Consider the following 24339-nt stretch of genomic DNA (forward strand, 5'->3'; position numbering starts at 1 on the left):
TCTGCAAATAGCTCCTTCAATGGTTCTTGTTTTAAACTTTTCATGCATATATTTTCAAATAAGCAAAATACTGACAACCCTACCATAACAAACTTTGGAGTCAAATTGACCCAATTTGTTAACATACCTAAAATAAACACATAATTTAAATATGGTAATGTTAGGGAGATAAATTTGCAAACCAAATGATATGTCGACATTTAAGTAATAATCTAATTATCAATGTCCATATGTTTATCAAATTTGGTTTCGAAATTTAGTTTCCCTAGCATTATCCATTTAAATATCCATAAATACATTGTACTACTTTTCTTCCGTATATTTTTGTCAAACAATAGAATGATTTTTCTTCTGTATATTTTTCCTCAAACTTTTTTTTGTTTTTTTGTAATTTAAATCTCAATATTTATTGTTCCAATTATTTTTTTCTTCTTCTGTATATGGTCATTGTATATTTAGAATTCCTCCAAAAGCCAATAGTTTCTCTTAAATCATGTTGGTTATGAACAATTACACCTGATAGGTAGAGCGAAGAATCGTAACTCCATAACTACTTAAGTAGGTTTACGACCCCTAAAGAAATATAATAAGTAGAGAATGAAGCGAACTAACTACATTCTCATCAAAAGACTAAATCCTTATAATAGCTTTTTTTTTTTTTCAAATATATTTATGTAAACTTTATCTCCCTCAAATTTCAGGTGATGGCAAATTGTTACATTGCATTTGATGACCGACATCGTCCATGGTAGAATTTGAGACTAATTACTATGTCCAGACACAACACAGGCATAAGAACTCTGGTGGGTTGCAAGTTACCTCGATCATCGACCGTAGTAGATGATCTTTAGTTGTCTTGTAGCTGTGTCATCACATTTTACATATAAAAATACCAAGTTCTTTCCATGTAAATTTTTTTAAATTTGTGACGTATTTTTGTTTTTTTATGTTTATTCCTATTTGTATGAACTGACGTATAGCTGTAAATATCTGTGTTGAAGTGGTTTTGATGCTGCAGTTGGCTTTGGCTTGACTTGTAAAATAAGCAAACAATCCAACCATCGATCAAACTACCACGCACGCAGAGAGGAAGTACACACACACAAACACCAGAGAGAGGCGACGAAAAAACTTTCCTTAGACTTTACTTTTCTCAAACATAAAGTCATTAATAATTTGGATTTGTTCGTCTAAACCACATCATTATGCCTTAATGATGCATCAACTCTACGCTTGGGCAGTTGAAGCTTTCTTGTTGGAGACAAAGATAGGTCACATGCATGTTAATTGCTATATTTTGAGGACTGAATTTTAAGGAATTCTATCTAATGTTAAATAACTCAAAATTTTCACAACTTAATGCAATGTTAGGGCTAGTTGAGTACACGCATGGACTAATTGTGGTAGTTGATGTTTTGTTGAAACACGCACGTGTTTTAACTGATCATGACCGTTAGATGTTATGCGAAGACTCACACATGGATTGATTGATTGTAATTGATGGCCCCACAAACATCGACATCTAGAATCACTGTACCACACCTCCACGACTACTCGTGTTTATTTTTTACATTCCTATTGAAAAAAAATTAAAATAAAATCAAATAATAGAAATAAACAATGTGTAGGAAAATTATTCATGTAACTTAATCTTATATGTGACTTAAAACATGATTAGGTTAACTTTTTTTCCTTATTTTTAATAAAATGATTAGATGACTTTGAGAATCACGATGGTTCATATAGTCATCATCATTTGTTGGTTGGGGCCTATTAGTTTTAGACTCCAAACTAGAAAACAAACGTTTGGTATTAGAGTGGGAAGTATAATGTTAGTTTCATTAGTTTGTTCATAAGCAAATGTTTTATCTTATTAAGACTTAGGGCTCGTTTAAAAGTGTTTTTAAATTGACTGAAAGCACTTTTAGAGAAAATATTTTGGGGTCCAAACTGGTGCTTCTTGCAGGAAGCATTTCAAGTGTTTTTTTGTGATTCACTAGCATTTTTACTAAAAATTAGTTCCAAAAACATTTTCACTAAAAGCGCTCTCTATCATTTTAAAAGCACTTTCAAACCAGTCCTTACTATTGTTTCCTACACACTCTACTTCCTCATCCATGACATAATAAGTTAAGAGCAAATTAATAGAATTTGGTTATATTTGTTGCCTACAATAATCTTTCTTCCTTCCATATAATCACCAAACTAATATTACCTATTTTTTCCTAAATAAACATTGCTATATATATAATGTACAAATGTATTCAACGTGTGCCATACATATATACATGAAGTGGCATGTATATGTGAATTTAATAATTTGCTACTCAAGCCTCAATCTAATGTGGAAAGCCAAAGCACACTATTACAATTTCAAACATAAAAATAAGATATGGACAATTTTTTTTTTGTTTTTTTGAAAGACTGGATATAACAACAGGGCAAAACCAACAGAACAAAGAAAGCCCACCAGAGGGACAAACGCAGCAAAACAAAGAGAAGGGTCGTGGCATTATTTGGTGAAAAGTGAAGGAGAAAAATGGACAATGCTCATAAATTCAAGAGTGGTGATGTGTACGCTTGTGTTTTCTTCTTCTGCACTATTTCTTTGTATTTGTCTATTATTTTTTCTTCGATTTATTAGTCCAAAAAATAAAAAAATGAAAAAATATTTTCAAAAAATATGCGAAAATCATTTTTTATAATTCATAATGAGATTAAATCATTATATTAGCTTTGACTCTTGACAACTATAGACCTTCGTAGGACCTCCAAACAACTGTGTGAAAGTTGAAGCTTCCCCATCAAAATCTATAAACAAAAGCAGATTATCTGCATTGGAGTTGAGTTTCAAATCACCACCACAGCCTGCAGATTGAGACCAACTTGGCAGAAGCTTTGAGATTACTTCTCTCTCTCTCTCTCGCTGTCTCTGTGGAGCCAAGTTGAAGGGAATTAGTTAGAATTGGTCTCTATTCAAATAGAAAATAAATAAGCAAGAGAGCAACTGAGAAGGACAATTGCCCTCCACCAAAAAGCCAAAAACCATTGTCTTGAAGACAACCACATTTCACCAAACACCCAATTAAACAAATCTCATTAATCTAATATTCCCTTGCTAAAATCCCTTAATTCTCTCTTAATCCACACGTTCATGTCTTTCACTTCTTTCTTATATTTTCCTTCTTCTTCCTCCCTCTCTCCAACTCCCTCTCTCTTTTCTACTCTCTCTCTCCCATGCAGCTACCTCGCAGAAAAACTCTCTCTCTCTCCGAATCTGCGGCAATGAAGGTACGCAAGAACAATAACCTCTCCATCTTCGTCGTCGTCTTTTCGGTCTTCCTCTTCGGGGTGTTCATGTATAATGAGGACGTGAAATCCATCGCCGAGTTTCCATTCTCGAGCCACAAAGCTCAAGAACTCCAGGAAGAACTCCAGTTATCGAGACAGAGCGACCCCGTTCAAGAAACGAAACAGACCGACTCTGTTCAAGAAACCCACAACAGAGTGTCTCTGAGCTCGAGAACCCAACTGGAAGAAACCCATTTGGAGAATCACAATTCAGAGGAAACCCAGTTGGAAAATCACAACTCAGAGGAAACCCAGTTGGAGGATCACAGTTCAGAAGAAACCCAGTTGGAGAACAACAATTCGGATGAAACCCTAGAGCCGGTTGATCTGAAATCCATCGTCAAACAACACAAAGATCAGAAGATTGAATTGTTGGGTTCTTCTCAGGAAGAAGAGGAAGAGGAGGAGATTGAACTGCCGCCGGAAGATTGCGATTTGTTCAACGGAGATTGGGTTTTCGATCCCGCGACTCACCCCTTATACAAAGAAGAAGAATGCGAGTTTCTTACGGAGCAAGTGACGTGCATGAGAAATGGAAGGAAGGACTCTCTGTACCAGCATTGGAGATGGCAGCCCAGAGACTGTAATCTCCCGAAGTATGAATCTTTAACTGTTAATTACTGGTTTTAAATTTTGATTTCTGGGTTTTTGTTTAATTATGGTTGGGATTATTGTGTGATTAGGTTTAATGCGAGATTGTTGCTAGAGAAATTGAGGAACAAGAGGCTGATGTTTGTTGGAGATTCACTGAACAGAAACCAGTGGGAATCCATGATTTGTTTTGCTCAGTCTGCCGTTCCTCCCGGCAGGAAGAGCCTGGTGAAGAATGGCTCCCTCTCTGTTTTCAGAGTTGAGGTAAACATATTCATTTTTCTTCTTTACCTTTTCGTAGGTTCTGTTCTTTTAGTGGATAAAATGATTTTGTAGGTTCTATTCTTTTAGTATATAAAATGACGTCATCATCGACCCACATCTCGAGATTTTCAGTATGATGCACGGTTAGGTACACTAAGTGTAATAATACAATTGGTTAGAAACATATAAATAAAAAATTAACAAATTGTATTATGATACTTAGTGTACTGAATCATAGTTCTGGCATAATAAAAAATTTCTCTCAAAACTCTTACAAAAGAATAAGTTATTGTACATTTTGATTCCCTCTGATTCTACATGATGGAAGAGTAGCCCTAGTAAGGCAGTTTTTTCGAAGTTTCTCTCGTTATTATTTCAGTAAGAAGCCATTATTTTTTGTGAAAAAATTAGAGTTCGAAATGTGTCTAAGAATTTTATATTTTATGATTTTAGTAAGTTATTTTTGCATATTTATTGGACTTTATTTTACAGTTAAATAAACGGTAAGAAATCAAGCAGTGTTCATATCTATGGTGTAAAGATAATTTCATGTCTGGCATTGTAGATTGCTTGGCAGACACATATTTTGGAAACTATCTAAATATTCTTTGTTTTTGTTTTGTTTAATTATGTGGTTTTAGGACTATAATGCCACGGTGGAATTTTATTGGGCACCATTTCTGGTGGAGTCAAATTCAGATGATCCAAACATGCACAGCATATTAAATCGAATAATAATGCCCAAATCAATTAAAAAGCATGGTGAAAATTGGAAGGGCGTCGACTATCTAATTTTCAACACATACATTTGGTGGATGAACACTTTCAACATGAAAGTTCTGTAAGTAGCCAACTTAAACATGCTCAAAAATTTAAAAAGTTAATTTCTTAGCAATTTCAAGAAGTTGATGTGTTTTTATTTGTTGTTTCGATTGAAAAGACGAGGTTCGTTCGATCAAGGGGCGACGGAATACGATGAGATCGACCGGCCGTGGGCGTACCGGAGAGTCATGAAAACTTGGGCTAAGTGGGTGGACAAGAACATTGATCCTAATCGGACCACCGTTTTCTTCAGCAGCATGTCTCCTCTTCACATCAAGTAATTTTCTCGCACGTCTTATTTAATTATTTTCTTATGCTTCAAAATGTGGAAACAGTTTTGTCAAAATTTACATTTTTTTTGGGGAAAAAAACAGGACAACGTAAAACAAAAGCATAGAAAATAACGTTCGACTAAAAACAAAACATAAATAATAACAACGAATTCTCTGCAATTACACAATTGAAAGTATACACAAGCACATGCGTACTAAAGAATCTTAGTTTAGTGCAGCATACGTAGGTTTAGGTTGGGTGCATAGTTTCTTGCACCTGTTTTTTGCATCCGAAATTGAATCTCCCTCTTCATAAGAGTAGTTTAAAATATCGGTTGTTGAATAAAAGAACCTAAGTTTGGTAATTCTTCACGTGGTTCTTGTACCTAATTAACTAATTTGCAGTAGTTTAAACTTAAAACAAACTTTAATGGCAACCATTTTTTTTGTTTTTTACCCAAATTTTTCTTTCAATCATTAGCTTGTGAGGCAAGTCTACGCCTAGTAGATTTGTTGAGAAAGTGCATTTAGCTTTGAGGCAAAAATACCTGTCTTCTGTTTTTTTTTTTTTTGGGTTGTATATTCTGTACGTGAATATAATATAAGAATATCTGCATTTGATCTAATATCTTATTAAATATGATGTTTAATTTCCGCTCATGCATCCCGGATTTGATACTCTACATTTCCTTGTAATAATTTAAAACCCTCTTCCTCCCCTAATTAATAATAAATTTAAAAAATATATATATATATATATATATATAAAATAGCATCCCTTAGGTGAGCGTGAGCTGTTGGGTGGTTGATTGTGGGTATGAAAATGAACCCCAAATCTTTGATTCGACCCTAATCTTTGGTTGGTTAACCACTACATATCTATTTCTAAATGAATAATCATAATCTATGTCCTTTAATCCTTTCCACTTCCAACGTAAAGGGCACATGTTACGTTATTCGTACAACAATTCTCATAAAAATATAAACTTCTGCATTTCTGTTCCATCTGATATGAAAGTTGTCTTAATCCAATAGTCGTACCAAAACTTTTCTCGTATTGACGCATTATTTGGTGAACACAATTCACGAAGTCTGACTTTCTTCTAACCGCGATTGACCTTTGTGGTGTAATAGGAGTTTGGATTGGGACAACCCAAATGGCATAAAATGCGCAAAAGAAACCACACCAGTTTTGAACATGACAACCCCATTGGAAGTGGGCACGGACCGCAGGCTATTTGTGATTTCAAGCAACATAACAAAATCAATGAAAGTGCCCGTCTACTTTCTCAACATCACAACCCTCTCCGAGTTCCGCAAAGATGCACATACCTCAGTCTACACCATCAGGCAAGGCAAGTTGTTGACGCCGGAGCAGCAAGCCGACCCGGCCACTTACGCAGACTGCATCCATTGGTGCCTCCCCGGGTTGCCCGACACATGGAACGAGTTTCTTTACTCACGGATCATCTCCCGCTCTTGACACATAGGAAAATCCGTACACTCTGCCCCTTGTTGTTTTATAATTTTTGTTTTAATTTTGGGTCCACTATTTCTTGTAATTTCTCTCCTCAGTTTTTACTGTCTTAGGAACTCTTGTTTTTTATTTTTTGGTTCTTTTATTCAGCCAATTTGACTAAAAGGTGAGAGCTGAATGAGGATGCTAATTTTTAGCCAAAGTCTCACAAAATTTGAGGATGCTAATTTTTAGCCAAAGTCTCACAAAATTTGCTTAGGCTGAAAAGGGACTCTTTGATACCACCCCCTCCCCACAAAACCCGAATTGTAAAATTCATATTCCAAAAAATAATAAAGAAAACGCAAAACTGTATGTCCTCTTCTCTTATCCTATTTTTACTTCTAGTGTTGGAATAACGACTAAGTTCCCGATAATTTTCCTGGAGACTTTTGACGGTTAAATCTTGGTCACTGGCTCCTTGATCAAGAATCTAACGGTAAACAATTATGTTGGATACGGTACCTCAAGCATGCTAGAAAGGGAAATTTATTTGAACCCATAGAACTTCTTTCTACACACAGCTTACTCTTTACACCTATATCATTATTAATTAAACTGTCAATATCTATTTGAACCCAACTGCCTAAACTAACCTCACAAACGCAATTCAACATGTAATTTATCTTTACACCCATTTCAAAGTTCAAAAACCAAACTAAAATGAAAAGAGCTCATGCAAAAACAATGAAACAAAGTATGTAGCTATTGTTGGTTTGGCTAATTAGAATTTAGATTGCAAAGCAAAGACTAATAGTATCAGTATGATATTATACGAACGCACACATGAGAAACTTAATTAATCCATGTTGTCAATAATTTAACTGTTAGAATCTTGGACTCTTGAATTAAGAAGTAGCTGTTTGATATGTAATCCAATAAAAAAAACACGATATTATGGTTATGTAAATTAAGAAGTAGAATACTTGGTAAATGGTGTCCAAAAAGAACAAGAAAAGACTTGGCAGCGTTAGTATATGGCATATAAATTAATAATTCAACTCTTGCATAAATCGATTCAAACTTTAGTCGGAGGATTCAAAACTTCAAAATCACCGTCCATCTGGAAAAAAGAGCTTGTTTTTCTCTATGAGAGCAAAACACCTCTAACGGCACCCTACTACCAAGACAAATAAAAGGTTTCGTATTTAATTGCGACATTTTACATATACCTACTTCAGACAATATACATGTAAGGTTCTGTAATGGGGAGGCTGCCTAGCAGATGAATGCGATATGCTCCACAGAATATGATTATCTCAGGGCGGAAAGCAAAGAACAGATCATACCTTTGCGTCTAGAGACAAATATTCTGCAACGAATCTTCACCGTACTCTGTACAATCCATGCTTCATCAGCTCTCGTTAGATGAAAAGAGCTTATCTATCGCGGCAATAGCATTGATGTGAGTCCTCGGAAATAGTAGATGTAACAAAGGGACCAAAGTTGACGAGGACTTGAGCTTGGGCTTGACTTTCTCAACAGCCATCTTAATTACAGATGGAGCTGGTACACCGAACCACTGAAGGTACCAAGAGAGAAGTATCGAGCGTTTATCTCCGTGAAATTCCGCATTTGGCCACCTCCCAGAATACATATAATTACAAAAGTCGTCATTCAAGTCCTGAGAACAGTTTAGGAGCTCTTCCACCTGCTTCCTAAGACATGCTATAAAGTTGGACTGAACAATGCCGCCTCTGGAAGCAGTGGATGTTCCGCTTAACAAAGTCTCGTTGTAGGCTAGTGCAAGCTGCAGTCAGAAGGGGGTGGATGAAAATACAGTGCAACAAATTATGTCATTAAGAAAACAAAAGTTGATTATTAGAGACCGAGGAATGAATTAACAAAAGAAAAAAAGTTGATGCGATATCAATCATTTGCAAATTTAACTTGTTTTTCTTTCTTTCTCCAGTTATAGCAAAGTTACATATTCAACTCATCCTAATTCAATTATGATCACCTACGTTTTTTTTACCACTTTATGTTTTTTATAATGTGTTTTCTTGATCATTAAACAGGAAAACCATACTGATGTTCAACTCTAAGGAATTGATATAGTTTTTGGCATCATTTAATATGAAAAAGTTGAAATGAAAGTTATAACTAGGGCAAAGTGAAAGGTCAATAGAATACTACCTTAAGATTACAAATAGCAAGAGAGTCGGATAAAACAACAGCATCACTGGTAACTTGACCTGCCATTGATCCAATTGTCGTGTATAATGACAAATAGACCTGCATATTTTTCAGGAGATTGTATTAAGTTTATTATTAGAAGGGTAACTTTCAGAAACGGGAATATCTCGTAAGCATTGATTAAAATGAAAAGCATAATCAGTTCGACTTCTACAGTTATAGTTGAAAAGCATAATCCCATATCACATTAAGAAAATGAAAGGCAAATGTCAGTTGCATTGAATGTGTCGCATCTAAATCATATCAAGATATACCACCCGGCAGGTACAAGCAGATTATAGCCCTTGTGGCATCCAACCATGCTGGAAGAACTAATTTCGGAATGCAAGGTTCATTTAAATGGAAGGCAGAGAAAATAATCTCATACGCATATTTTATGGTTACCTGTAAAAGAGCAGGTCTGTCCTTGCTCACACACTCAAATAATACTTGCAAGCAAAATTCTTGGAAATTAATGTCAGATCTGCATATACATCTTAAGACTGGTTATTTCAAAGAAATTACATGGATAATGTCCAATCCCTACTGAATTCCAGGCCACAAACTGGAACCAAAAGGCCAAAGAGAAAAATGCGAAGATAAACAGGTACTTACTTGCTCTTCCAGGAAGGGTCGCAGCAGAGTTGTGCAAAAGCAAGCAAGCTAGGATCGGATGAGAAGGTACCAACCAACTGGTCAACAGTAACAGAACCAGGTCCATTGTCCCCGCTTGGACAGGGATCACGTCCTTTTAAACTTGTCAAACCAAACACCTGAATCAAGAACAATTTGGTATCCACTCTGTCATCCAAATACATCACTAACATAATAACCAGTGGTAGAGAATTTTTTACCTTATGCATTGCCCGTGACAGCAGTGACTGACACCCTATGGGATCATCAATGTACGAACATGCTCCAACCTTTCTTTTGATATACACAACACCAGAATTAAATGGGCTATTCTTGTCCCCAGGGGTCCACCATGGTTCATCTGTTAAACAAAATATGGAATAAAGCAAAACATCACATAACTATGAAATTAAAATAGAGTTGACAGTTTGACTATCAAGAGTTATAATCTCGGAAACAGAATAGATTAGCAAAAACAAGCAGAAACAAGTGCATACCTTCAGGGACAAGATCTATTATTTGTGGCCAATACCGAGGGCCACAAATGCGTATTGACTTCAACTGCAAACAGCAGAAAATCAAATAATCCGTTAACCAGTTTTCTGTGTAACATATATACAATAGCAGTCAGATTCATTCCAAGGTAATTAACTCACCACTTGAAGTCACTCAGGAACACTAAACCTACATAAATATACTATATTTGGCAGTCCATAAATGCTCAGGTAAAATAAAAACTCCATAATGTTTAAAACTGGTATATTTTATATAACAGTTTCTTCAAATATTTTTATATCCAAAAGGAGGAAAATTTCTATGCAGAGCTTAGATATTTCCCAAGCAAAGTCTCCTTTCATTTTATTTATATGGGGGAAGAGAGGGAAGCTGAAGAATTAATGATTTCCGACAGAGTTATTCTTAACAGTTGAAACTTACAATGTCACGTTCTGGTAGAAGGCAAGGCGTAACCTCACAAAAACTTGTTTCCGAATAATGTTCAGTTTCCTTAATAGTAACTTCAAGAGGGGCATACACAGGTAGACCAGTGTCAACATCAACTGTCTGGATCCAACGGGCTTCAGTTGCAAGTACATACAAGTGCCGAAATGCCTGAAATTACACTTCCTTCAGAAACTCAAGATACTCATAATCAGCAATTAGATATCATAGGGTGAAGAAGCAAGCACTTTCCATTCGCTCTTGACAAAAGCTGTCTGACCTAAACAAATATATTTTAAACGTGTTTCCCTCTAACTTTTTTATTCAAGGTCAATACTACGGTATAATCAATTATGAATTAAACCAATACATTTTTCAAAACCAATTATAGATGTATGTGATGCCTGAGAAAACCATTTGACCTGGAGGTGGCATCGATTATCACTTGGTCCAGTAGGCAATCGTGGATAGAGAGTAATCAGCAAAGCAGCAACTGAACTGTTGCTTGTTGAAAATGTCCGTGTTCCTCCCCCAAGGAACAAGAAACCAATTGCTAGGCTTACCTAGAGTGAACAGAAACACAAATGCAACAAAATTTAAATTGTAATAATGGGGATGCCATCAAAGAAATTTTGAGGAAAGTATGAACATTTCTAGAAGAATACGAGATCTAACGATAAGCAGTGGAAGACTTACAGCCATCTGAACACCATAATTAACATGTCCATCTGCAGAATTTCTGTTGCGGAGAAATCTCAACAGCTTAAAGGTTTGTAAATGTCCAGAACCAGCCATAACCTGCCATAGCACCAGATACTTAACTGCGCTCATACTAGGAAATAGTAGATACAAATACCCAAAAAAAAAAAGTAGGAATGAAAAATCCAATTACCAGAGACAGGGAAAGAACAATGAGATGAAGACATATCTCCAATGTGCTTCGATCGACATAGTGAGACAATCCCTTTGGGAAGGTTCCACTTGTAGCAGAAACTGGCTTGATCTGCAAACAAAAGAAAAGTACTTATTACTAACGTATGGGTGGTTAAAAGTTAAGCAACATCATGCTAACGTCCAACCTCATTCAGAAAGTAAACAGCATAGCTGTAAAGTAACTCCTGAGCATTTGCATCCTTTGTACCAGCAAATCTCAACCCTGCCCATGATAAAGTTTTAATGGAAGATAAAGTAAGAGACAAATATATGTTTAAAAGCTAATGAGTACTAAACTATAAAAGAACATTAGAAGCATATCAATTTGTTTGTAACCAAATGAAACAGTTATAACATAAAAAATAACTGAATCTGCTCAGAATCTTATTATTGAACAATTGGAATAAAAAGTTGCAGGAGGCACATCCTTTTAACTTGCCAAAAAAGACACAGCATCTTATAACACATTCAATAAAAATGAAAATTACATCAATATCCTTCGAGTTGGATGCAATTACATAAGCAAATGATATCCTCAAAAAATCAATACCATATGAAAACCACATCTTACCAAGGGAAATGCAGGCTCCAGCTACTATATTGACATATGCCTGCACAAATGCTTCAGCATCCATTTCATCAATATCATCAGTATCATCCCCAAGGCATTTGACACCATTTTTGACAATATCAGGAATCTGAGACTCTACCCAATCTTGGGAAGGATGAATCCTACAAATGATAAATTGTCAAATTATGTCTAAAAAGTAGTTATATAGACCCGGATTGAATGACCAGCAGTACCTGCTCCACATTATCAAATTTCGGGCAATGACACGAAGCATGATAAAATCAGGCCTCACATATTGTAACTCAAACTGTGTTTGAGGAATAGAGAGCTTAGACACAATCACCTGTGATTCAGTCTGTAACAGAATAGCGGTATGTGAGAAATTATCGTGCAGACAGATAAGCTAATTGGATTTCAAATCAGTATCGTCTTTATTGGAAATTACCTTCAAAAACATTAAAGCAAGAGCAAGTGTGGCTCCAGGTGCAGTGGCATCAACATTGACTGCTGTTCCATCCATCATCTACAAGACAATATTAACATGGGGAAATGTCCATATCAACTGTTTAAAAAATGCAGACAAGTAGGTTAAAATAAAGACTGCTATGTAATGGAACGATTACAATTAAGCTAGTGTGAGAACCTCAACCTGTGCAGCAGCACGGCTGTGCTCATCGGCTGATAATATTGATGAAAGGGATCTATCCTGATGCAGGTGAACAATTAACTTTCATGTTAGAATAACCACAAATTCAATACTATGGTAGGATGAAATTCTTTCCCAAGGCATTGGGGGCATAGATAAACAAAATGCACTACTGTTCAAATGTTCGAAATTAAACACGACGAAAGATAACAGAGTAATGAAAGAAATATGGATTTAACACCATACATTGTTAACTTCTTTTCCACCAATATAATGGAACAATTTATCAACCATTGTGTCCATGAAACCAAGAGCATCTTCTCCCCGACCTTCATTAAACATCCATCGTTATGACCACATTTTGAAATAATTGATATAAACATTTAACTGTCCATACCCAATGCAACAAGACCCAATGAAAATCCTGCAGAAACAGCATAACCCTCCCTTTCAAGAACATTATCCCCTGCACTTCTACGTCCTATTTCCAACTGTAAAATGCAGCATATAACATATGAAGTCAGATCCAAAGGCATCTTACAGCCAAGATAAGATTGTACGGATTAGTATCAATCACCCAAAAAGTTAAAAAACAGAATAGCATAGTATCTCATGCAATGCATAATAAAATGTATGCAAACTAGTGGAGCAACAAAAAAATGAAAAAGAGAGCAAACCAAGAGAATCTGCATTGTTTGTGGATGTGCTGATCCTTCATAAAGAAGCCCAACTGACATTAGACCCGCTGACTGTAACGACAAAAGAATCATTATGTAAAACAAGATAGGAAGTTGAGGAAAGTAAAATTAGTAACTATAGTAACATAGTACACTAGAACAAGAAAAACAAGTAAAAGATATATGTTCATAACTGCAAGTTTTCCAGTAGAAGGTGTGGTTTGAGTCGTTTGACATATATTTGGAAAACAATATCCTACAGATACATAAGAGACCTATTCTGAAGGTAATATAATAACAATAGCTCAGCAGATACCTGCAGAAGGGTTGGTAACTCTACTTCACTTGCAACTGGAAGTCGAGCAGGTATATGAAAATAAAGAACCTGTAATGAAATTGTAAAAACATAAAGTTACACCACAAACAGCATAGGCATATGGATACAAAATTAAGAGAAAGGAATCCGAAAACAACTACAAATTTGAAAGAAATAAATTAACCATGCAACTTCAGCTTAAATCATGCTCAACTAGCATGTTCAAATGTGTCCTTCCTCCCATTTAAATAAAATAAATTTATGTTCTGACTCTCTAAATATACTTTTAATATACTGAAACAGCCCACTGCACAAAAAGTACATACCAAGGAAATGATACTGGTTAAAGACAATCTAACTTAGTAACTATTGAAAAGATTACAAGTTAGTCCACTCTCCAACTTATGCAACTATAACGACAATCAACAATGAGAATGCAAGATGAATGATATTGAAATTTCTCAGTGGGAGAGAGAGGGGAATGTAAATATTATTTTCAACACAAAAAGCAACAAAAGTTGCACACAGGTTCTTCAAAGGCATAAGTCATTACCTTAGATATTGCTGGTTGCATAGTACCTCTGTAAGAAGCTGCCAGGCCAAGCATCATACCAACCGTTGTGGTCTCATGTTCCTAAGAAATTGAAGTGTCAAGTAAATCAGGCACTAACTGGAGAACTACATACAGAAGAGAAAAGAAATGGTAACTAGGGTGGTGGCAATCAAGAAGGAACAAAAGGCTAGGCAGTCAACATCTCTCTCTCTCTCTCTCTCTCTCTCTAAGAATTTAAAAAGAAATTCTGACATTAAGATGCTCCTAATTAAGAGGTTTTAATCTAGAGGTATCAAAACAGGTAACAGCAACTCAAGGGCATTACAAAGAAGATAATAGATAACTAAAAGTCACGGAATACATCACCTGATAAAGATACTGATATATGTCAGTAATAGTTAAAACACGAAGATAACCATGTAATCCCAGTGCAAGGATAAGTCCAGCATGAATAGCATTTGGCTCCTCTGGTTTGTTATATATTATCCACATTCTTGACATTTTCCCCTGGAATGATAAGCCAAGAGAAGACAGAGAACTCAAGAAATACCATATAAATATTTAAAATTTATATAGAATATGTTGGAGGAATGAAGAGTAGCATGATGTTATATTCGATATCTAATGGTAAAACTAAATGGTAAGACATCTATGTAGAGATTCATGGTAAAGCAATACATACAAAAGCACAGATCAAAAAGATATTAAAAATGGAAGTCATAATAAGGAAATTATTAGGGCTATATGTCCTAAAAAAAAAAACAGAGAGAGAGAGAGAGAGAGAGAGAGAGAAAACCTGAAGAGGAGCCAGCCTTAGTCCAGCGGCAACAGCATTGTTGAATTCAGGCCAAGATTTGATTTCTTGTATATTCTTTACATTTGGGTCCAGGTTAACCTTTCATAGAAAAACATAATATGCATGGGTAACAGACTGTACCAAGATGGTAATTTTTTTTGTTTTTGTTTACAAGACTCAGCTTTGCAGAAATTATGGGCATTCTGTCGAAGACTTCTGGTGAAGTAGAAAGCACATGAATCTTACTGTTCAATCACCCACTTCCCACACGCAACAATAGCTCATGGGTACCACAGATAACTTTGCCAAAGTTCTCTGCCAAAGTTGAGCACGTGAAGCTTGCAGCTCCCACTACATCGCTTTGACCAAGAAAGGTAAAAGAATAGCAAAGAAACAGCACTAACAAAGTTTAGACACATAAATTTTGAAGGTCTAGCTACCATATTATTACCCACAAGGGTAAAGGAACAGTACCACTGCTGGATAATTGGAAAGTCCCTGTGTGTCAACCTCTGTGCTTCGTGGCAAGGTAGACTAGCAAACATGCCCAACCTTTACTCACATTCGAGAAAACACTCCCAACAAGATTGCTTGCTCCAAAATCGAAGAGGCACCGTCCTCCGAATCTCGAGAGCCAGACTCCCAACATGACTACTTTCTCAAAAGCGAAGAGAGGGTAAAGGAACAGTACCATTGCTGGATAATTGGAAAGTCCCTGTGTGTCAACCTTTGTGCTTCGTGGCAAGGTAGACTAGCAAACATGCCCAACCTTTACTCACATTCGAGACAACACTCCCAACAGGATTGCTTGCTCCAAAATCGAAGAGGCACCGCCCTCCGAATCTCGAGAGCCAGACTCCCAACATGATTACTTCCTCAAAAATCGAAGAGACACTGCTCTCCGAATCTCGAGAGCCAAACCCCCAGCATGATTGCTTTCTCAAAAATCGAAGAGGCATCGTTCTCCGAATCTCGAGAGCCAGATACCACAGACCACTTTTTCAAAGTGCTCTGACAGAGTTAAAACATGTGAAACTGGCAGCTCCCACTACCGTGCTATGACCAAGCAGGGTAAAGGAATAGCATTACTACTTGTTGTTAGGGAGACTCCTATATATGTCGACCTCCATCCCCAACGGACATGCAGACCTGCAAAAATGCTCAACCCTTCATCATATCTGAGAGGGCACTCCCAACGAAGCCTTTCGAAATATTCAGCTTTCTTTCCCCCCGATAATACCTCTGCAAACAAGCTATACTAGAGCAAGAATATCTCATATCATCAGGGTTAAAAGCAAGAGTATCCCATATCATGCTTTTTCCCTGTCTTTTCCTTTGGCCTTGTTTTTACCTGCAAGACAAGGAGAAAGAGAGCAATCAGTCAGCACTTGGAATCAAGCTTCCAGCTAGGAACTGACTGCCTGGAACCCCTTACCTGATTACTTACCTGGCATTGCTCTCGAGTACTCATCTTCAACATCTTATGTTTCCAGGGAAGATTCCGCATCTGCTTGAGGAACATATAGGGCAAGTGCGAAGGATACAAGGAAGCATGTGGAGACAAGCGTAACAGCACACGTGCCGATACATCCATTACTCTGTCAAAAGCAAAAGTATCCTATATCAGCAGGGTGGAACGTACTCTAGATTTGATGGACTTGTTTTGACCCTCAAATTCTTCAGTCGGCCTTATACTCTGGAGGAAACCAGAAAACCCTCCAGCTCAGTTCAAGAATAAGCCTGTGGAAAGTTACTTCTTCAAAAGCAAAAGTATCTCATATCATCTCTTCTCATTTTTCTTCTCTTTATCCTTCATGCTGCTGCAAGATGGGAGAAGGTGAACAATCAGTCAGAGCTCTGATTGCTTACCTTGTCTGTCACCTCTTTCAGCAGACCCCCTAGCTCGGCGACTTGGGGGACTCCTACTACATGGTTTGTATCGCGCTTGACCAAGCCTGAAACTACAAGTAAGCTTCAAGTGAAATTGATACATTACCTTGTGCATCTCCACCAGTTGAAGATACCACCCCTGGATGGAGGAAGAGTACTTCCAGAGAAGATGCCACATCTACCTATGAGACAGATAAGGCAAGTCAAGACGACACCACACTCCGATACTTAGAAGTTTCGTGATTACGAGATCATTCTCCCACAATATTTCCTAATGTCATTTGTACTAAATCATTCACTTGTACTCACTAAAGGAGAGCTTGAACCTATGTACTTGTGTAAACCCTTCACAATTAATGAGAACTCTTCTATTCCGTGGACGTAGCCAATCTGGGTGAACCACGTACATCTTGTGTTTGCTTTCCTATCTCTATCCATTTATATACTTATCCACACTAATGACCGGAGCAATCTAGCGAAGATCACAAAAAGCGACCGTTTTCGCTACCTAGGATCTATCTTGCAAGAGAACGGAGAATTAGATGGAGATCTCAACCATGGAATACGAGCTGGATGGATGAAGTGTAAGAGTGCATCCGGCGTGTTGTGTGACCGTCGTAGGCCACTGAAGCTCAAGGGAAAATTTTATAGGACGGCAATAAGGCCAGCAATGTTGTATGGCACAGAATGTTGGGCGGTGAAGCATCAACACGTACACAAAATGGGTGTAGCGGAGATGAGGATGCTTCGTGGGATGTGTGGGCACACGAGAAAGGATAAGATTGGGAATGAGGATATCCGAGGTAAAGTAGGAATAGCCGAAATTGTAGGAAAGATGAGAGAAAATCGGCTCCGGTGATTTGGACATGTGCAAAGAAGGCCGATTGACGCTCCGGTTCGAAGATGTGACTACGGGACAGAGGTTCAGGGCCGAAGGGGTAGAGGAAGACCTAGGAAAACTTTGGAAGAGACTCTAAGAAAAGACTTAGAGTACTTGGATCTAACGGAGGACATGACACAAAACCGAGCGCAATGGCGTTCTAGGATTCATATAGCCGACCCCACTTAGTGGGAAAAGGCTTTGTTGTTGTTGTTGTTGTTGTTGTTTACAAGACTCAACCTATCATTTTCAAATCAGAATCATTTATAGTTATCATATACTGTTCAATGAAAGAGTAATTTACCAAAAGTTGTCGTAGCAGAGGAGATAAAAATCTTTGAAAGAGAACTAGAAATACAAAGAATATGGCACAAAAGAAACAAAATTGCTAAAAGAGCAAATCTGAACATACAGTTGCATTTTGCTGGGCAGGTAACCGACCTGCTAAAACAAGCTTGGGGACTGCAAAGGCCTAGAAAATTGGTGGTGGGGGAAGGAGAATCTTGTTAGCATACTTCAAGCAATCAACGTATAGAAACACAAGGACCAAAGAAAAAGAGGTACCTCTGTCAAAAGTGTATATATGGTTGCAAGAGTGAATGCCCCACGACCAAAAGGAAGGGCGGTGGTCCTTTGTGCAAGGTGCCATAGCTGGGCCTTTACAACAAAGAAAAAGACAGTAAGAATATGCAGAGATGGCATTAATAAAAATTGTCTGTCCACTGAGCAACAAAAGGGATATCAAAGTGTCCAAAAATGTATCTTTTGGTTTGGCAGAGGGGGATCAACTATGAACCTATGATAGATCAGACGTTTTTATCTTCTCATGTGAGCATAAACGCAAATTTACTTCTACAAATTTAGATGTGCTGAGAATGCACAGCTGCATTTCTTCAATGGCTGTTTTAACTTTTAAGTTTATTATCATTAGCATTTCAGTTAACAGAACAGCAGCATATACAAAACAAGTAATTAATAGTAAGGTGTACCTGTTGGAGGTCCTGATCAGAGGCACTAGGATTAACAGATGTTTGAATTGCCACAGGTCTTGCTGAGCAGAGGAGACGTCTAACCTGATAGAAGTAAAACTCGCTTTCAGACAGGCATAGTACAGTTCAATTCAGGAGATACTCCAGAACACCAATAACAAAAAAGACAAAATCCAACACAAAACAGGTCAGATACAACCCAACGAACCAATCAATAATTGATGCTGAATAATAACAGAACTCTATAATCATCGATTGTGATTAAAGTCTGAAAGACGAAAACCTTAGAGTCACCTGCATTAACACTCCAACCGCATAGAGGTAGAAACCATTGGTAATAATCACAGTAATCCCTGATGTCGGTAGGAAACAGAGCAAGCTTTACAAATTTTAGGCATTCTGTACAAACTGTGCCCCATGTAGATTATACATATTTAATAACTGGATACCTTAGCAATGGCAAGGCTCAAACTTACTCAGATCACACAGACCAACCCAGTAGAGAGGATTCAAATTAAGAGAGAAGATTAGATTTAGAGCATAGTTTCATGCATTCTTACTGGTACTCAAAATGGCAACAGAAACTAATCACCAGAAAAGTTTCCTGCCGCATAACCAAACACATTGAAGATAGCAGTGGTACATGAATACAACAAATATGAGAAAATGAAAATCTTCAACAAGTTCCACTCAAAACTCTACACATCAACAATTTCCATTATGACCTTTTTACATCTAAGGTGTAGCCACATGCTCTTCCTTCACACCCAAAAATATATATTAGCCATATTAGCTTTGTCAGTAGGTTAAAGGGGAAAATGACAAATACACTTACATCAATAATTACTATAAACACAAGAGCAACCACTCCATCAAAATACTGTGAGCCTAGTGATAGCATGTCAAAATGGACAATTAAAGTAAAAAGAACTAAAATTCACCTCATTCAGTCGTAAATCACGACCATAGCGCAACTGTGTGCTAGTGTTGAAGATATGCTCCATGCCATCAATCATAGACCCATCAACAGAATCTGCATCTTCAAACTTAGTATTCTCCAATCCAGTTGTATCAGAAACTGCAGAAGGAATTGTGACTGGATGCAAATGTAGCATGTAAGGTGCAGACATAGAGATTAAGTTCACATTAGTCTGGGTTTCAATTTCCTTAGATTTGCACGATCGTTCAAGACATGACAAAGCCAAATCTTCCCGACCAAGAAGAACATATGCAGCTGCAGGCCAACCAGTGGGAGGAGATTCCCGGCACTTACCCAGTGCCTATAGAACACACAAACAAAGGATTCAGTTGATAATGAAAATTGATAACTAGGAAATCAATAAGGAGACCTAAGTAATATTACAATACTGATACCAAAAAAAATAAAAAATAAAAAAAAAAGTAAAACTCTTTCAGATAACAGTAAATTGCCCAGGGGATAAGTAAGTGATGCTTAACTAAGTGAATGTAGCAATTCTTACATGTCGCAAAGGAAGAGATACACCAGAAGGCAATGAGTCAAGCTGTTGCAGTCCAAACTTTTCCCCAACCATTGCCAGAACTGTGAGTTCCTCATTTGTGCTGTATGATCCAGTGGCAATATTACAGTAAACACCAGATGACAGTTGCTTCCCTAGGTGTTTAGCACCAGATAACAAACTATAAAATGAGACTATCTTCCGGGCCCAGCTTACAACAGAATTTCCATCTTTACGAATCAATGGTGGAAGATCATTAATACTAGCTGAATTATATCCATGTAGCAAACAGTTTTCAAGCCATCTGAATAAACTTGGAGAAGTTTCCTGTGAAAACGATGTTTCACATATTCCAACAGTTCCAGAAAGGCCAGGAAAGTCACGAATGTAATGGTCCACATAACTTTCCTTACCCAGAAACTTAGCAATATTGCATAATAGAAATCCCAGAAGCTCCAAGTCCCTGAAAAAAAATTTAGGAGAAAATTTAAAGCAAATTAAAAAAATAATAATAAATAAATAAAAACACGAGTCAATAACTATGTGTTTGCAAAGTTACAACTTGCACGATGACAGATTGCAGATTAGTTAAGTATAATAGCTCAATATGAAATGCCCATAGAAACAATCAAGTATCAAAGAATGAAACCCTCCGGTAAACAATTAACAAACTGAAGCGTTATTTTAGTGCTGACGATCTTAAGGATCCTGCACTGCTTAGCATGGAAAGCATACAATAACGGTCTTGCAAGGTACGCATCAAAAGAGGCACTCCACCTAAACTATCAATTTTCACAATACTTTAAGAAGGTTCATCCAAGGTCACTCAATCACTGCACCTCAAGTATATGCAATCAATATCATAATTGCAAAATAGTGCATAACGCTAAATAACTAAAAAATTAAAATATTAGTACTAATGATAAAAGTTAAAATACAACAAGATTACAAAAGATAAAACAAACCTTTTGCGAAGACTGTTCAGTTTCAGGCTCTCATATACTGCATGCAAACAATGTAAACTCTCCATCAACAGCTTTGGATAAAATGTTTTATCTGACCTTTTTGTACCATCTGAATTTATCCGAGAGGAGTCCACTCTTCGCACATTCAATGATGTTACTGAAGAGTTTTCAGTAATAAAGTTATGTTTGCAGAAATTGATGTGAAATTTACTGTGAATAAGAAACTCCCAAGATGACTGAGGCATTGGATTTGAAATCTTTTTAGAAGTGGCACTTGATCCACACATTTCCATTATAATGCTACAAAAGGAGTCCCATTCCGAGTGAACACTAGAATCAGCTTCTGCTAAATAAGCAAGGTCACCATCTTTCCAAAGCAGACTAAGAAAATGGCTATAGAAACTGGTACTTAGTCCCTCAGCCATGGCTGTGATGCAATCATTTGCCAGGGTAGATGCAGGGCTTCTACGTAATACACACCGAAACATCTGAACAATATTGAAAAAATAAGACCATAAAATAGCTGTCATAGCAAGTAACTTAAATTGATAAAGAAATCAGCAGTCACTACAATTATCGAGAATAGACTAGAGCGCGTGTTTACATCAGAAGGTATGTGGACAGCAGTTTGGCTCAACAATAAACATGGAAACCACTTACCTTCCCATTATTTACGGTAACATTGATACGCCCCTCAACAGCATCGGCCAATCCTATAACCTTCAGGCCCTGAGTAACAGAAGTTGTTTCTGGAAACTCTAAATTATGTGAAAATCGGCCTTCACCAAGACAAGAAGGCAACATATACCTACACAGGCAATGTTTCCCCGACTGCAAAAACAAAAAAGGTTGATTGCATAAATGTTGCACACTTATGCCAGAGGTAAACACAACATTATAAAGATATTGATTAAACATAAGAAACGGTAAAATAATAGTTTCTCAATTGATCGATTCATTACTAATAGAATGGACAGCAAATTGGAAATTCTATTTCCCGGTACTATTTGAACCATTAGAGAGAATGTGAACAATCTATTAACAATGATTCAACTGATATAAGCTACCAAGTTGGTATAGCTTACATAGAGAAGAAGGACATTTTCAGGAGCCAGAACAAGCATGTCTGAATATGGCAGCAGTCCCACTTTCGCCCTGGAAAAGTTAATGGAGAAAATCATGTTCATATAATTGTTAAACAGACTTGGGAAGAAAAGAAAGGGAAAGTAAAGATGAAATGAAACCATACCTAGGGCGGGTAACAATCACAGGTGCTGCTGCAACTGCAGGTATGCTCCAGCTCATGTCAGGTTTAATGTCAAAGATAATTTCATTATTTATCTCAACGCTTTGAAGCCTTACACACATCAATTTTTTTTGTTCTTGATGAAGAAAACAAATAATAGGAGCTGCATCATCATCAGTCGCTAGAAAGACCTAAAATATAGTTTACAAATTCAGATGAAAGGAAAATTCACATGACTTAATTAAGGTTTATTTTAGATACTGACTTAATTGATGTTTGAATAAAATGAAAGAAAAAAAAGCACCTTACAAGCTGCTGTGTGGGCACCCTTGCCTTGCCATATTCTACGAAATGAGAATTGCTTTGCTAGAACACCAGCAGGAACTGCATCTACTAAACTAGCACTTGCCATTTCATGGTTAGAATTACTGGTTTCCGCAACCCACACAGAATGTTGCATCCTTCCTGCATAGAGAAGTGGCAAGATTATATATTAATTTAACCCAAAAAAAAATGCAAACGGGGAAGTAACTTGGCATATAAGGAACCTGTATTATATGATGCCATAAGAGGAATTCGATCACTTGTCCAAATAGTAGTTTCATCAAATTCCTTCATTAAGTTCAGTTTTCCTCTTTCTTCAATATAAGCCAACTGAAATATTTTCATTAAAAGGACATGCATCAAGAAAAATACAAAAGAAACAAAAAACAAAATAGCAAAGCAAAGTACAAAATTCAATAGCGTACGTGTGGTTCTTCTAATGGATCTTTCAAAATCAGATGTGAGGACACCGGGCTTGTTTCTCCCTTGGCGATATGGTCAAGTGAAGTCACAAAATTGACATTATGCTGTGGACTATGTCCACTTTCTCTTCTAGGACGAGGGAGATCTCGTACGCCAAACAAAGTAGTCGAAGATGAAGAAGGAGCATGTATAGTTGAGTTCACTTCAGCTGCCTGCTGAAGTAACAAACCAAATGGTAGAGGCCATACCGATGTGATGGTTCGAGAAAGAGGGACAGAGACTACTTCACCTATTGGACAACAAACAAAACAACATATTTTGTTCAATCTTTTCAGGAATTTATCGACAATTAAGTTTCAAAATGGAGTAAAATATCTACTAGTTTTCGCACCTGACGTGTTGTAGATTGTTAAACAAGCAACTTGTAAAACGCATAGAAGCGCTTCGGTCATATCCCCCAAGCGACACCAGCAAGCCTGGATTTATATATACAAACAAATTTTCATTACCAAAACAAATGTATATCACCAGAAAAGCAAATTCAGGCAAAATGTATGTACCGTGATTACTGGAGACGGCAATGTGAATCTCTTAAACACTCGCGGACCAGTTGACCATATTATCCTGTTACATTACGGCAAATATGTTTCAGAATTCCACATCACACTCACTGCATTTTCAATTTTAATTTAAATTCAATTTTCTACTCCATTTTCCGAGCAACCAAACAGAAACAAAAAAAAAATTGCAGAAATTACCGATTTCCTCGAATGAACAGCTCGTGATCGCACCGATCGCTCAGCGCGGAGGCCGAAGAGTCATTGTCATCCGTTTCGTCTAGTTCTCGGACGGTTTCGGGGTCAAAGAGGAAGTAATCGTACTTGTCGGTGACGTTATCGGCGGGCTTACCGTCGAGAGCTTCGGCGATTAATCCGAACGGCTTGAACTCGCCGAGCACCGTGAGGCGGCGAACGGCCAACGGCGACATTTGGAGGGGTTAGTGAGAGATTGAGCTCAGTGGAGTGAGAGACTGTCTCCCGCTCTTTTTTTTGCTGTGTATGGTGAATAACGGGTGGGAATTTGGGGAGA

At 37.2% G+C, this 24339-nt stretch overlaps 2 protein-coding genes across 2 annotated transcripts; one reads left to right on the forward strand and one right to left on the reverse strand.

Annotated features, from left to right (window-relative positions):
- Window positions 1–3029: 3029 nt before the first annotated feature.
- Window positions 3030–6979, forward strand: LOC126629268 (xylan O-acetyltransferase 1-like). Its single transcript, XM_050299236.1, has 5 exons — window positions 3030–3947; window positions 4035–4206; window positions 4848–5047; window positions 5147–5305; window positions 6435–6979. The coding sequence occupies exons 1-5, from the start codon at window positions 3238–3240 to the stop codon at window positions 6781–6783; spliced, it is 1590 nt and encodes a 529-aa protein (XP_050155193.1). The 5' UTR covers window positions 3030–3237; the 3' UTR covers window positions 6784–6979.
- Window positions 6980–7794: 815 nt separating this feature from the next.
- Window positions 7795–24339, reverse strand: LOC126629267 (anaphase-promoting complex subunit 1). Its single transcript, XM_050299235.1, has 37 exons — window positions 24009–24339; window positions 23811–23874; window positions 23642–23726; window positions 23253–23539; window positions 23052–23157; window positions 22808–22968; window positions 22507–22694; window positions 22343–22412; window positions 21918–22088; window positions 21258–21745; window positions 20296–20755; window positions 19756–20094; window positions 18815–18898; window positions 18390–18482; window positions 18238–18297; window positions 15056–15154; window positions 14626–14766; window positions 14260–14340; window positions 13707–13775; window positions 13391–13462; window positions 13111–13204; window positions 12960–13042; window positions 12717–12773; window positions 12513–12590; window positions 12301–12422; window positions 12068–12228; window positions 11643–11719; window positions 11456–11566; window positions 11260–11361; window positions 10986–11126; window positions 10561–10734; window positions 10122–10185; window positions 9846–9985; window positions 9607–9764; window positions 9397–9475; window positions 8953–9051; window positions 7795–8566 (listed from the first exon to the last, which is right to left on the reverse strand). Exons 1-37 carry the CDS (start codon window positions 24236–24238, stop codon window positions 8171–8173), a joined length of 5484 nt encoding a protein of 1827 aa, XP_050155192.1. The 5' UTR covers window positions 24239–24339; the 3' UTR covers window positions 7795–8170.

This window comes from Malus sylvestris, chromosome 7, assembly GCF_916048215.2.
Source record: "Malus sylvestris chromosome 7, drMalSylv7.2, whole genome shotgun sequence".
NCBI classification, from domain to species: domain Eukaryota; kingdom Viridiplantae; phylum Streptophyta; class Magnoliopsida; order Rosales; family Rosaceae; genus Malus; species Malus sylvestris.